General features: G+C 32.5%; 1 protein-coding gene and 1 non-coding gene across 2 annotated transcripts; both read right to left on the bottom strand.

The window, feature by feature from the left end:
* Window positions 1-2,476: 2,476 nt before the first annotated feature.
* Window positions 2,477-6,579, bottom strand: LOC105787941 (syntaxin-21). The gene is made up of 7 exons (XM_012614557.2): window positions 6,248-6,579; window positions 5,508-5,595; window positions 5,018-5,157; window positions 4,367-4,438; window positions 3,503-3,660; window positions 3,290-3,390; window positions 2,477-2,771 (listed from the first exon to the last, which is right to left on the bottom strand). The coding sequence occupies exons 1-7, from the start codon at window positions 6,463-6,465 to the stop codon at window positions 2,706-2,708; spliced, it is 843 nt and encodes a 280-aa protein (XP_012470011.1). The 5' UTR covers window positions 6,466-6,579; the 3' UTR covers window positions 2,477-2,705.
* A 3,613-nt stretch (window positions 6,580-10,192) lies between these two features.
* On the bottom strand, window positions 10,193-10,299 carry LOC128039427 (small nucleolar RNA R71). Its single transcript, XR_008193930.1, has one exon. It is a non-coding gene; the product is annotated as a small nucleolar RNA R71 (small nucleolar RNA).
* Between the last annotated feature and the right edge of the window lie 4,241 nt (window positions 10,300-14,540).

The raw sequence follows: 14,540 nt of genomic DNA, 5'->3' as shown, positions 1-14,540 counted from the left end.
CATTCCAACGTACAATATTTAGTTCATACAAGTCTCAAAGATTGACCAAATTACCCTTTGTGGCAAATTTTCCATTTTATCTCTTTTGTCCCTTTTTATGATTTCCTCTCAAAATTAAATATTTGAATCAATTTAAATTATTAATTCATATATAGTTCTCAATATAAGTCCTTGTATGGTGAGAATTATAGTTTTTCCCTTTTCCTAGTGGAAATGGGAAAGTTACAATTTACTCCCTTTATTTTTTTTTCAATTTAGTCCCAAAAGTGATTTCCATCTCACCACATCGCATCCCAATCCATTCAATGTAAAATAATCCATCCTAACTCATGTTTTCCATTTTTGTATAATTTTGCATATTAGTCCTCAACTTTTCAAAATTTACAATTTGATCCTTTTGTCATATTTTCCCTTTTATGACACCTTTCACATTTTTCATATCCAATTCATTCCAAAAATTTTCTCATAATTTCCTCGATATTTGAGTCTGAAATTATGTTACATGTTATATCAGAATTTTCGGGGCGTTACAATTTGTCCTTAACAAATGATCTTGACCACATTCCTTTTTCATAATCTATGTAATGCTAGTGAGAGGACGTCAATTACCTTTTGAACGAGCTATAAATTTCACTGTTGTAAGTGAAGCCATGCACATGTCATACATAAGTTATATACCCCACATATCAACTTTCGACTCTGGCATCAAATGAGCTCAAGCTTTTAATATATCAAAGTAAATGAGTTACATAGGCATAGTTAGTCACTTACTTAGGATTGAGGTAACTCACACTACAAACGTCACAATTAATTTATCAATAAACGGATCAGGATTAATTCAACTTGGGTCATGTCCGATATATTGTTAATCTGGACAATCACACCTATGTTTTTATCTTTCTAGGATTCATCATGCACAGATACCCAAGACAATATATCTCATCAATTGTGATAGACAATATAATAGTATCTTGAATTATTTGCTCATTTTTATTTCTTAGACTATGTATATTACCAACTATCTAAGTTGTCTTCTCACATATAATCTAACTCTATGATGCAACTTAATATTAGTTGATCCTGTGTAATTAATTACTCAGTATTTCCTTAGTTCATTTTGCTTGTTGTGCAAAAACCAATGAGGACAAGATACGAAAGATAATAATTTAACTATGGAATTTTATTAATCAATCTGTTCAAAAAAATTACGAGCACAAATGATGAAATAACTTCACTAAGGGCTCAAAATCCCAACAGCTACAACTTCACTCCTATACACAATCTAGATCCCTCTCTTACTAAGTCTTTCCCCCTAAAAAACTTAGTTGTAAATTGATCGACAAGAATAGCTCACTTATAAAATAATTTGCACTCAAAGTAGTTTCAAAATAAGTTCCTCATTTCAAAAAGTTAAAAATACAAATATTTAAATATGCATTATGGTACTTTGTAGAAGAGCAAGTGTGATATGAATAAATCTTTTAAATTTTACCCCAATTAAATCACTTATTATAGAATATGATATAAGAGAACTTTTTCAAAATCAACATCTCTTTAAATAAATTGATCACACTAGAACTCTTTGAAAACATTTCTTGTTTAATCCAATCTTTTATCCAAACATGCCAACAACTAAAATATGTACATAAATAATTAAGAAACCTTTTCAAACATGCCAACAACTAAAAAAGTTAGAATGTTCTGTCAGCTTTTCTATAAGGGTAAACCTATAACTTATCCCCAAGTTATACCTAAATATCACTTTGGTACTTGAAGGTTCATTTGTATCAATTTGGTACATAATGTTTCAAAACATTGTACCCATTACTCCAATACCCGACTTTGTTAAAAAATTGATGTGGCGCACTTCAAGCTTGCCATGTTGCTCGTTTTGAGAAAGAAATCCAAAAATTGGATTTTTTTTTTTTAAGAAACAAAATAGAAAAATCCCCCCCGAAAAAAAGGAAAGAAATTTTAAAAATTATATAAAAACATCAGAAATTATCAAAAAAAGTACTTTTCTTTTTAAAATACATAAAACTCAAGAGCCAAAATTCAAAAAATATAAAAATCCAAAAATAATTATTTATTTTTAAAGCACATGGAATATATTTTCTAGAATTTCTTTTTAAAATTTTAAAATTTTCCCCAAATTTTAATAGTTTTTGAGATTTTTTTCTTTTATTTTTCCTTTTCCCTATTTTCGAATTTATTTTGAAAAAATTTAGAGTAACGTCCCAACCCCCACTCTTTTAAGTCATGAAACGTAAGGCAAGGTGAGGATGTAATAACTTAAAAGGCAGTCCATATCCAAATAATTAGTGTAGACATGAAATTAGCTTATAAGCCACTCTACTCTACATGTCAAATTGAAGAGATGCCTTATCATAAAACCTAATATTGAGCCCTTGTTCATTGCCCTTGAGATTATAGAATTGAATCACACACACACACACACCCCAACACTTTATGCCAATTGTTACAAACAATTTGAATATACAATTTTTCACTTTGAAATTTTATTACACGAGGCAATCTATTTTACATGCTTTGCTGCAAAACAAAGAGCCTCCATAGAGGATCTTAACCTACAGCATAAAAAATTAGTATTACAGATTATACATATGACTGTATGATTTGGACGGCATACCACCCGACTCACTGCTTCGGAGAACTTTTAAGCTCGAGATGCCAAATCTGTAGGCTTAAGCCACAACAACTATGATGAAAATAAGGAGAATGATCCCAAAGATTAACACCAGCAAACACCTCTGCATGAAAAACAGTAATTGTATAATTGTATCTTTTTTTTAATGTCACAGATTTGCTCAAAACTTGCAAAAATTGATCAATATGCCTTATCCTATAAGAAGTTTGAATTATCATCCACTATGAGAGGAAAATGGGGAACTGAAGAAATGTGTTATGTGAAACAACTATAAGTATGACTAAAAATTTGTAAACAATCAACCATTGGCAGTTACAAATTGATTGAAAGAGCTGATTTCTTTAGCTCATAAGATTGTCATTTTTGCTTTTATAAATTCAGTTAAATTTTGCTCAAGTGGTAAATGAGTTGTTCAGACAATTCAACACTTCTACACTTAATGGCAATTTAAGGAACTAGCACTCATAGAAGTTATTGTGCTGCTAGAGTCAAAGAACAAGAACTAATACCTTCCACTTAACTCCCATAAATTACTCCAATAAATCAAAACATCAATACACTAAACCGGGAAAGATAGTTCCATATTGATCAAGGAGGGAAAATCAGATATATTAAACTTACTGTTGATGAATTTGCTCTCTGGATCTTGGATGCCCTTTTAAGATGTGAAGTAGCTTGCACAGTTGCAGAATGGGAATTTTCAATATTCGAACCAATGTCATCTGCCAAGAGTAAAATTTCAACAGCTTGGAAAGTTAGCAGGCAAAACATGGAGAATCTAGAGCAAGAAAGAGAAATATTCCACTGGAAGTACACAAAGGACACAAGTATTACCAATCATGCCCCCTTGCACATGTACCAAATCTGCTAGATCTTTGAAAATCTCATTCACCTCACTGATCTGTTGCTGAACTTCTTTGATCCCCTGCTCTCGTTCTTCAATAATAGCTTCATTAAATGTGATTTCATTCTCCAACAGTACAACTTCTTGTCTTTTAACACAAAAAATAAATTGACAGTTAAAAGCATTTCCAGGAAAATGAATTGATGAAAAATTCAAAGGAAATAAATATAGCTTTACCCCTTGAATGGTCGATACAATAACCAAGCATGTAGATCACATGGATGAAAAAGAATATTTGAAGCCAGGCTATAATTGTTTAAAGCCTCAAAGAAAAATACTGCACTAATCCAGTGCAATTGTTTTGGCCGAAGTTACTCAAGAAAACCATTAAAATGAGTCTCATAATAGCAACTTCTTAAACATAAATAAGGAGGCTGATCAATTCTGGAAGTGGCAGTCCACACTTTAGAATGAGGAAGAAGAAAGGTAGAGATCCATATAAACGATTATGGAATTAGAAACCATCAAACAGGATTTCTTGAGAATCAGCAACAGCATTCACGGAGTTAAGATGAAGAATTTCTCAATTTAACAAATCTTTCTTCTACAATATAAAGGGGAGATGAAAAGCTGCCACCTCAAAAGTATGAATCGCAAAGGCAATGGAGAAAACATTTTTTTCTAAGCAAGAAGCTTAAAATAATAATAAGGTTAAGTCATAACAGTGCTAAAGATTCTCCACTACACCAATAGAAAAACCTTAGCTAAAATCTAGAAAGTTATTGCAAATAAGTAATAGCCCCTTAAGAGAAGGTTATAGCATCAACATACTATGTAAATAGAAAACAGCTCACCTTTTTGTAACCAGAAGATTTTGTTGTTCAAAACTCTTAGATGAATTGTTCTCCACCTCATGGGCAGCATAACTGCATATGTTTAATAAAAGTGTAACACAAGAGTCAAGTACAAAGGATAACAGCTGAGCAGTAATTAAATTATAGACAGTATGGTCAACCCTGTACTAGATAAAAGTAGCTTAAAAAGTAATATCAAAACCTTCCATGAGTCACACTATATTACATTCCAATTTAATCTTTTATATTCTTCAACAGAAATAGAAAGATTGCATAATTAAAAATATATATTAATATTAAAAGTAATAAAACATCAAAATCATTCACCAATATGCCTAATTTTTTAGAAGTCTTGATTTGATTTTCTTTTTTCATATTCTATAGTTACTAACTTACTATATGTGTTCAAAATTCAATAAAATTAAAATTAAAAAACATAAAAAGGTTGGTTAATGTTTCACTCCATAAAAGAAGTCAAGATGTTTGTACCCAGAACACAACCAACCTGAAATCACATTGAACATGCGCGGAAGCATGTGTATATTTGACAGATTCAGACAGGTGTTATCTTATACACAAGCTTCAGGGTATGTGTATTTATGCTGTATGCACATAAGAGTAATTTCAATGCTTGTCAACTGTAAAAGTTACCTGGAAGGAAGAACTTCTTTGGGAGCAGAAGGTGTATATGCTGTTTCTCTCTCAGCTGCAAGCCTTTGAGCCTTCTGGAAGTCTTTAAGAGCAGCTTGAAAATCTTTCGCAAGCTTAGCATCAGCAATCTTCTTTAAGGGCTGCAGTTCAACGAAAAAATTTTCAGGTGAGAAATGTAAGGCAATAAAATGACGGTGACAAATATAGTGGAGAATAAAAAATTTTCAAAAACCAATCCAGTAAAAAGATGAGAGAATAAAAGCATAAGCAGATAAAGAACGGGAAACCAACAAGTAAACCAATGTCATCAAGAATGAAATGAAGTGCTCGTGAGAGGTTACAGACACAATGGAAGTGTCTGAGAACACCCAAAATAGGACTGACTTGCATCCTCGTACCATAATTATTTTCATAAAAATATTACGTAGTTTTCTATTTTTGGAGAAAAGCTGAACAAATTAAACAAAATGCAGATTTAACATGCACAAACTTCTGCATCTTGATCAGCTTCACTTGCTTCCCTTAGTTTTGCTGAAGTCTCTTTGACCAGCTGCCCAATATGTAGCCTTGTCTTGTGCCTGCCAATGCAAACATCCAGATATAAGGACCAATGCCGAGCAAAACCATTGGTTGCATTACATATCATGTTGAGCAACAAAATAAGAGAGAAGTCGCTCTCATCCCATAAATTCCATCTAATCTATTCCGAGATTCATGTACAAGATATCTAAATTGAGTCCCAAGTGCTAATCGCAGGAACATGAAAGGTTAAATAGCATTAATCATGCAATCAGTCATTCATTCACTCAATTATTGTTAGTTGTACATGGCTAAAAAAATAATCCCACAAAATAACAAAAATTCAAAACTCCACAAGAAAATTGTCCAAAATCTTGAATAAGCGTAAAACAAAACCAAGGGCCAAATACAATTTGGCTCCATAATTATATGGTCAATTTAGTTAAAAAGGCTAATCAAGTTAAATTCTCCCAATAATAAATCAGAAAAACCCATCTTCGAATTGACCAAAAAAGGGGGGAAATTGTCAATTAAATTACTCGGTAGATGATCCAAGTACAGAAAATCCTGAAAGAAGGCCCAAATTTACCTTCTTTTGATTCGATGAAAAGTAAGCTTCAATTAAAACCAATACTCAAATACATTTATAGCCCAGAGAAAAAGAATCAAAATAAAGAAAACTGTTATTTGGGGGGGGGGGGGAGAACATACAACTTATCGCGTAATTCAAAGGTGTCTTTAGGGGTAGCGAGGGAATTAACAAGGCGATCAAAGGCCAAAAGAGCAGTTCTTAATTTGAAAATCCCGGCCGCCACCGACTGCGAAGGCGAAGTGTCTCCTATTTCTTGCCTCAGCTTTTGCTGTGAAGAATTCAAGTAATTACTAGGATGTGGCCTAGCGAACCCCGCTTCAAGATCCTGGAAACTCATCTTGTTTTTCTTGTTCCTTAATTTGGAAGGATTTAGGTTAGGTTGAAGAAAGGCAAAGGAAGAGTAATGAAGGATGAAAACTTGGCGTTGAGTTGTTGTTGAAGTCTTTTATTATTTTAATTTATAAATTAAAAACAGAGAAAAACTTGTTTGGCGTAGCCGCTGTTCAAGTCAAACTAAGACAATCTAATCTTCAAAAAAAAAAATCTGGAAGTTTCCATGAATTTGGACATCATACCAAATAAATTATGGCCATCCATATTTTAATTTTTTTAATAATTAAATGCGAAAAGTATTTGCTTATAAATTCTCATTATTTTTTAGGGTTCATATAAAGCGCTTTTGGCACTTGAATCCAACATTTATTTTTAAAGTATTATTTTTTAGTTAATATAAAAATAATAAAAGACAAAACCATTGTTATTACTTTATTACAAAATATTTTTAAGTTATTTTTATGATTAAATTAATTTTAAGTTGACACGTGACATCAAATTCATCAAATTTAAATTTTAATCTCGATTCTCTCTTAGATTTACTTTAAGTTTAAGTCTATCATATATAGATGTTAGCCTTATCGGGTCTTACATTGGTTTCATTCTAGTTATAGTTACTCAAACATATATTATTTGTTATTTTAAAGAACAACAATATAACACCTAATCATTGAGTAAAATAAAAAATAAAAAATTGTAAATAAATATTGATAAGTTTAATTTTATATTAATTATATTTCTTGGGTTTAAGTTTAGATTTTAAGTTTTCTATTGTGATTACAAGAGCGGAAAATATAATACATATCGTTAATATTTAAGTATGTTTCAATAAAATTATTAGTGTTTATTTAGGGTAAAAGAGACTTACCTCTCAAGTTTGGTGTAAAATATACTTTCTCTTATAGTTTGAAAAATATTGAATTACCCATTCGGTTTAGAGAAAACCACGTAAAATCCTTTAAAGATCTCTTTACTAAATAAATTTTAAATAAAAAAATTGGTAAAAGTACCAGGGAAGCTCTTGTATATAAGGGTGGATCGTATTTCAGCTCTTTTACTGAAAAAATGGGCAAATTAACCTTTAGACATTTCGAAACGTGCAAATTAACCCCTCTGTTAAATTTTATCTATTAAATGACATGGAACGTTATATTCATGCTGAAAATTATTTTTTTATGGGTAAACTGCAAAAATGTTATCAAACTATTAATTTTTCAATTTAGTCACTAAACTTTTCAAAATTAAATATTTTAGTCACTTTGGCCCGATATGGGCTTTTTTATTAGTCTAGTAACAAAATTAGCCTGTAATGTTTACATATTCTATCAATTTGCTCCTAAATATAAAAAATTCAACAAATTTAGCCTTCAATGTTTACAAAATTTGATATTTTAGTTCTAATTCTAAAAATTCAACAAATTTGGCCTCAACATTTACAAAATCTATCAAAATAGCCTTAACTCTAAAACTAAAAAATGTTTTTAACAAAATCATTTTAGCCCTTTATAACCCATCGACTAATCCATGTGAAATATTAGAATAAGAAAACCGGTACCCTTTTTTGCAACAATTTCTTTTACTATAAAATTAAGTTTATAAAAAATCATAGAACAAAAATATATTTTAAAACGTAAAACACTTGATAATAAAATTTGAAACGTATTAATGTAGAATAAATATTTTGTATTACTTTTTAACTCAAGGATCTGTTTTTGAGGATGTGGCATTTAAATAGTCTATCCATACATGTCATTCAAAAAGGTTATCCATGAAAACATTGTAACACCCTTCATCGTCCTAACGTATGTGATAAATGATAAATCTAACATATTTTAATTTCGTTCTTAATACATTTTTGGATGATTATTTATGCAAATTGATGAATTTGATACTTCTAATCCTTTGAATTCATGTTCCTATACTTAGGTGAGCATTTGGGAGCTAAAGGAGCGAAAATCGAACAAAAAAAGCAGATTTCAAGAGCCACACGAGCTGGACACACGGCATGTGTCAGACCTTATTGATTTTGCAACTTGCTTCCCAAACACGCAGGAAAATGCAATTTTTAGACTTTCTGAGTATTCTAAAGTCTATAAATACCAAATAGAAGAAGAGATATGAGCCAATAGAGAATATTGAAGAAGACAACTCGAAGAACACCATTGGAGCCAACTCTGAAGCAGATTTCCATCAAGATCGAAGACCTCCTTTTAATTTCTTTTGAAGTTTTTATGAGTTTCTTTATTTCTTATGGTTATTCTGACTTTGAGATGTTTTTATTTAGAATTATGAACTAATTCCCTAGATACCTGGAAAGATGAACCCTATGATGAATTCTATTATTTGATTTCTATTTTACGTGATAAATATTAGATTCTTGTTTTCAGTTATGTATGTTTATTTCTTGTTTTAATATTTTCGGGATATTAATTCATGTTTAATGTGCTTAAATCAGATGAGGAAAAATCCCTGTTTAAGAGTAGATCTAGCATAATTGAGTGGAGTTGCATGCAATCCTAGAAATAGGACGACATAAATCTACCGGATTAGAGTCAAATCTAATAAGGGAATCCATAGATCGAGTTAATTCAATAATAGGGGTTTTAATTAGAAAGAAATTTTAGTTTATTAACCTAGAGTTAGTTGCTCTTACTCTCGAAAGAGATTTTAGCATAATTTAGGGATTTCTACGAATCAAGATACCAACTGAATAAATTGTTTAACTCATATTCATAATAATAGATGAAGTTTAGGTGGATTCTTTCCTGGGCCCTGTCTCTCTTATTGGTTATTATTCAATTATTTTCCTGATTTATTCTCTGTTGAGTTCTTAGTTAAATTAGTTTAGTAATTTTAGTTTAAAACCCATCACTCTAAATTGTCAGCTAAACAATAGAAAAACGGTAATTACTAATACTTTTAATCCTCGTGGCTGCGATATCTCTACTTACCATAGTTGTATTATTTATCGATAGGTGCACTTGCCTTTGTCGTATTTTTAATTAGTTTCGTGATATATCAAGTTTTTGATGTGCTGTCACCGAGGACTAAAATATTAGGAACACTTGATTTTTATTAATTTAGCCATTTTATTTTATTTTATTTTTATATTTTTGTTTTAGTTTAATTTTTACATCCTAATTTTTCTTTTGTTTGCTTCTGGCAGGTTCTTTTAGTTCATGACTAAAGGAAACCCGTCGGGACCATTACTTTTCAATAGTGAAATTGAAAGTACTACTCGTAGAAATCGTAGAGAACCAAGGCAGAGTCGACAAAATATAGTAGACGAACAAGAGGACAACAATATTACTAAGGAGATGGGTAATAATCAGAATATTCAACTACCTCCTACAAATCCTGCCCATCGTACTATGTACGATTATGCCAAGCCTACTCTGATTGGGGCTGAATCGAGTATTGTGAGACCAAATATTGCTGCGAACAATTTCAAACTGAAGCCGAACACAATTCAGATGGTACAACAATATGTTCAATTCGATAGTTTGCAAGATGAAGACCCAAATACACATTTGACCAATTTTTCAGAGATTTGTGACACTTTTAAGATTAATAGCGCCGCTGATGACATCATTCGCTTACGGTTGTTCCCATTCTCGTTGAGGAACAAAGAAAAACAGTGGTTAAACTCTTTACCACAATGATTCATCACTACATGGGCTCAAATGACCAAGAAATTTCTGCTAAAGTACTTTCTACTGGCTAAAACAACCAAGTTGAGGAATGATATCTCTTCCTTTGTTCAGATCAATTTAGAGACTTTATATGATACATGAGAGAGATACAAAGATCTATTGAGACGGTACCCTTACCATGGGCTACCTTTATGGTTATAAGTTCAAACCTTCTACAACGGTTTGAATCCCTCAACTAGGCAATTAATTAATGCAGCAACCGGTGGAACACTAAACAATAAAACACTTAATGCGGCTTATGAGTTTATAGATGGCACTGAATAATTATTAGTGGTAAGTCATGAGGACAAAACTGATGAAAGTAGCCGGTGTTTTTAATTTAGATGTAACCACCATGTTATCAAACCAAGTAGAATTGCTAAATAAGAAAATTGATTATTTATATTTTTCTATGCAGGTGAATTCGGTGATGCAATGTGATACAAATTGAGGTGGAATGAATAACCCAGAATGTTTACCTTTCGGTCCTAACCTAGAGAATGAGCAAGTCAATTATATAGGTAATAATTCTAGACCTCAAAATAACCCTTATAGTAATAACTATAATGCAAGTTGGAGAAACCATCCCAATTTCTCTTGGAGTGATCAAGGAAACAAAGAACACAACCACCTCCAGACTTTCAGCAACCTTATCAGCAAGAGAAAAATCGAACCTTGAGGAGATGTTGACAAAGTTTACATCAGTGTCAGAAACTCGCTTTTAGAACACTGTGGCAGCACTGAAAAATCAGCAAACGTCGATTCAAGGACTCAAAATTTAAATAGGTTAGCTTGCTAAACTAATTTTGGAAAGACCACAAGGTAGCTTGTCTAGAAATTTGAAACTAACCCAAGGGAGTAGCTTCATGCAATTACTGTTTGGGACATGGAAGGGTTAGTTAAACTTGAACAAGAACCGAGGCAAGAAATTATGGTGAACAATGATGAGGTTGAGGAAGGTAAGGGAAAGCAAAAGCTGGTTGTCAAGGAATACAAACCTCGAGTGCCATATCCTAACGCGTCAAAGAATGACCACACGAACGAACAATATGGTAAATTTCTTAAGCTTCTTAAAAAATTACACATTAACTTACTGTTTGTTGAAGCTTTTTCGTAAATGTCAAATTATGTCAAGTTCTTAGAGGAGCTATTAACAAACAAGAGGAAGATAGACGATCCGTTGACTATGGAACTCAACGCAGTTTGCTTGGCCATTCTCCAAAATAAACTACCCAACAAACTAAAAGATCTAGGGAGTTTTACTATTTCTTGTCTCATTGGTAGTTTGAATATTGATAATGCTTTGGCTGATTTAGGGGCCAGTATTAATGTTATGCCCTACAAAATGATTCAACAACTTGGTCTTGGGAAACCCAAACACATTAGGATGAGTATTCAATTAGCGGATAGAACCATTAGATATCCTAGGGGTATTATTGAGGATGTGGTTGTGTAAATTGATAATTTTCTATTCTCTGTTGATTTTGTTGTTTTAGACATGGATGAGGATAGTAAGGTATCTTTGATCTTAGGTCGACCCTTTTTAGCCACTACTAGGACTATTATTGATGTTGGTATGGGTGAACTTGTGCTTCGTGTAAGTGACGAAAAGATTATTCTCCAAGCACGTGATTCTGCGAGAGTCTCTAGTGATTGAGATGATATTAAAAGCTCTATTAATGTTAGTAACCATGTGGCTCAACCTTCTTTGAAGGAAATCCCTCGTGAAAATGTATGAGAGTCATGTTTTGGTCGAGGTGACAAAAATAGAACAACTTCTGAAGAGCGAATGGTGCAACTCGATGAATTAGATGAATGGTAAACACATGTCAAAGAGAAACAAAAAAATGATGAAAAGCCAAAACGACGCCATGATGAGCATGTGAATGGAATAAACCAATTTAAGGTTAGGGATAAAGTACTGTTGGACAAAACGGATCCACAAATCTCCCCTTCAGAGCTCGAATCAAACGGATTGAACCCATGCACGGTACTAAACGTCTTCCCATACAGTACAGTCGAAGTAACTCATTCTAAGTTTGACACATTTAAGGTAAACAGTACTTGACTCAAACCTTATCTTGGTAAAATAATTGATAACGAGAAAGAGGAGCTTCGGCTTTGCGAACCACCGTGACCATGTGCATACAAGGTAAGTCGAGCTTAGACTCTAAATAAGTCCTTCTCGAGAGGCAACCCGAGTGTTTAACTTCTGCTAATTCTTTTAATTTTATTACATGCTAATTTAAAATTAAATTAATTAAAAAAATTGACCCACACGGCCTGGACACATGGGCGTGTCCCAGGCTGTGTGTGTAAACCCATAACCCATATCCGTTGCTGGAATAAGATTACGGAGTATTAATGAATAAATCATAACTTAAAACATTTAATTCTAAACATTTCATAATTCATAACAATTTCATTCAAACACATGCGTATTATCTCTTATTCGAGTCCTCGAGGTCCTAGAAACACTTTAAAAACAATTCGGGACTAATTCAAAAACATTTGGAACCTTAAAGAAAAAGATAGAATCTACATGGGTCACACAGCCGTGTGGCCAGGCCATGTGGACATTCAAAGTAGGGACACATGGCCGTGTCCCAGCCCGTATCTGTACCAGTGTAACTCTCTGACTTGGGTTACACGGCCAAGCCACACGCCCGTGTGCCAGGCAGTGTAACTCTCGAATGGCCTCAGACGCCCGTGTCCCAAGCCGTGTGCTAGGCCGTGTAACTGTCTGACTTTCAACCCTTTTAAACCTACAGGGGACATTAATTCATGTTTAATATTTTTGGGATATTAATTCATGTTTAATGCGCTTTAATCACAGGAGGAAAAGTCCCTATTTAAAAGTAGATCTAGCATAATTGAGTGGAGCTGCATGCAATCCTAGAAATAGGACGACATAAATCCACCGGATTAGAGTCATATCTAATAAGGGAATTCATTGATCAATTTAATGCAATAATAGGGGTTTTAATTAGAAAGAAATTTCAGTTAATCAACCTAGAGTCAGTTGCTCTTACTCTCGAAAAAGATTTTAGCGTAATTTAGGGATTTCTACGGATCAAGATACCAAGTGAATAAATCATTTAACTCATATTCATAATAATAGATGAAGTTTAGGTGGATTCTTTCCTGAGTCCTGTCTCTCTCATTGGTTATCATTCAATTATTTTCCTGATTTATTCTCTGTTGAGTTCTTAGTTAAATTAGTTTAGTAATTTTAGTTTAAAACCCATCACTCTAAATTGTCGACTAAATAATAGAAAAACGATAATTACTAATACTTTTAATCCTCGTGGATACGATATCTCTACTCACCATAGATGTACTATTTGTCGATAGGTGCACTTGCCTTTATCGTATTTTTAGTTAGTTTCATGATACATCAGTATGATACGAGTGGGAGTTGTTACCAGAGCACTTTCAGATTCGAATAAAAAATTTTCTTTTGTAAAAGTATTTATTTTGCATTAATGTTCTTTAAATCAAATTGGTGAAGTTTAGAAAAGTTTGATTAAAATTATAAATCATTTCGAGTCGTTAAAACATATACGAACATTACTAATTTGTAAAACGAGTATTCAAAGCTTTTTGACTTAAATCAAAGTCATACAGGTTGAGAAGAGTAGGAGTTTTTCAAAAACTTAAGATAATTTAAATAGAATTATAGAAATATTTTAAAATAAAATTGAAGGCTTTAAAATCATCTTAAAACCATTTATAAAATTTCCGTGGGTGATCGGAGGTGTTCAAGGTCAAATATGAGCTCTAGGGAGCTTAAAATGACCAAAACAGTGCAAGGGCTTTGTCCAATAGGCTAGGTATCGGTACCTATGCCCTAGGTATTGGTAACTAGGCCTAGAATTGTAGCATTTTGGCTATTGACTTATTTTGGCCGGATACCTACGATAAGGGTATCGAATCCTGAACCCCTGAAACTGAAAATAAAGACCAAAAGACATTTCAAAAACATCCACAATCAACACCATATTCCAACAATAGGTCCTAGATCATTTTAAACACATTTAAATGATTCAAAGACTCCATTCATTCATGAAAAAATATACAAAAATTTCAAGAAACAACTATAATTTATCATTCATCGAATTAAAGCCAAATCATACAAACTTATTATTGAATGAAACTCATCCTATGTACATGTCATGCTACAGGAGACAAGTGAAACACCCTTATACCCAACCCATTCGTCAGGTCCAAACACCGGAATGTAACATCGTTGTCGAAGCAACTTTAAAGAAATATAATTCAAATGCTTTTTCTAGTCAAGTTAACAAAATAATCTATAGTAAATATAAGGTTTTTGTTTCTATTCCAAGTTTTAATCGAGGTTTCGTTAGCTCCTTCAACAGCTTAT

This window comes from Gossypium raimondii, chromosome 2 (genome assembly GCF_025698545.1).
Source record: "Gossypium raimondii isolate GPD5lz chromosome 2, ASM2569854v1, whole genome shotgun sequence".
Taxonomy (NCBI): domain Eukaryota; kingdom Viridiplantae; phylum Streptophyta; class Magnoliopsida; order Malvales; family Malvaceae; genus Gossypium; species Gossypium raimondii.
This window is presented reverse-complemented; position numbering and strand designations above follow the sequence as displayed.

Bases quoted from the DNA above. Each gene is read 5' to 3' on its own strand.
- LOC105787941 (XM_012614557.2), bottom strand. From the start codon at position 6,465: ATGAGTTTCCAGGATCTTGAAGCGGGGTTCGCTAGGCCACATCCTAGT. The intron at 5,158-5,507 runs GTTTGTGCATGT...GTTGAACTGCAG, and splicing joins AAGCTGATCAAGATGCAGAA to CCCTTAAAGAAGATTGCTGA. The intron at 3,661-4,366 runs GTGAGCTGTTTT...TTGTGTTAAAAG, and splicing joins AATCTTCTGGTTACAAAAAG to ACAAGAAGTTGTACTGTTGG.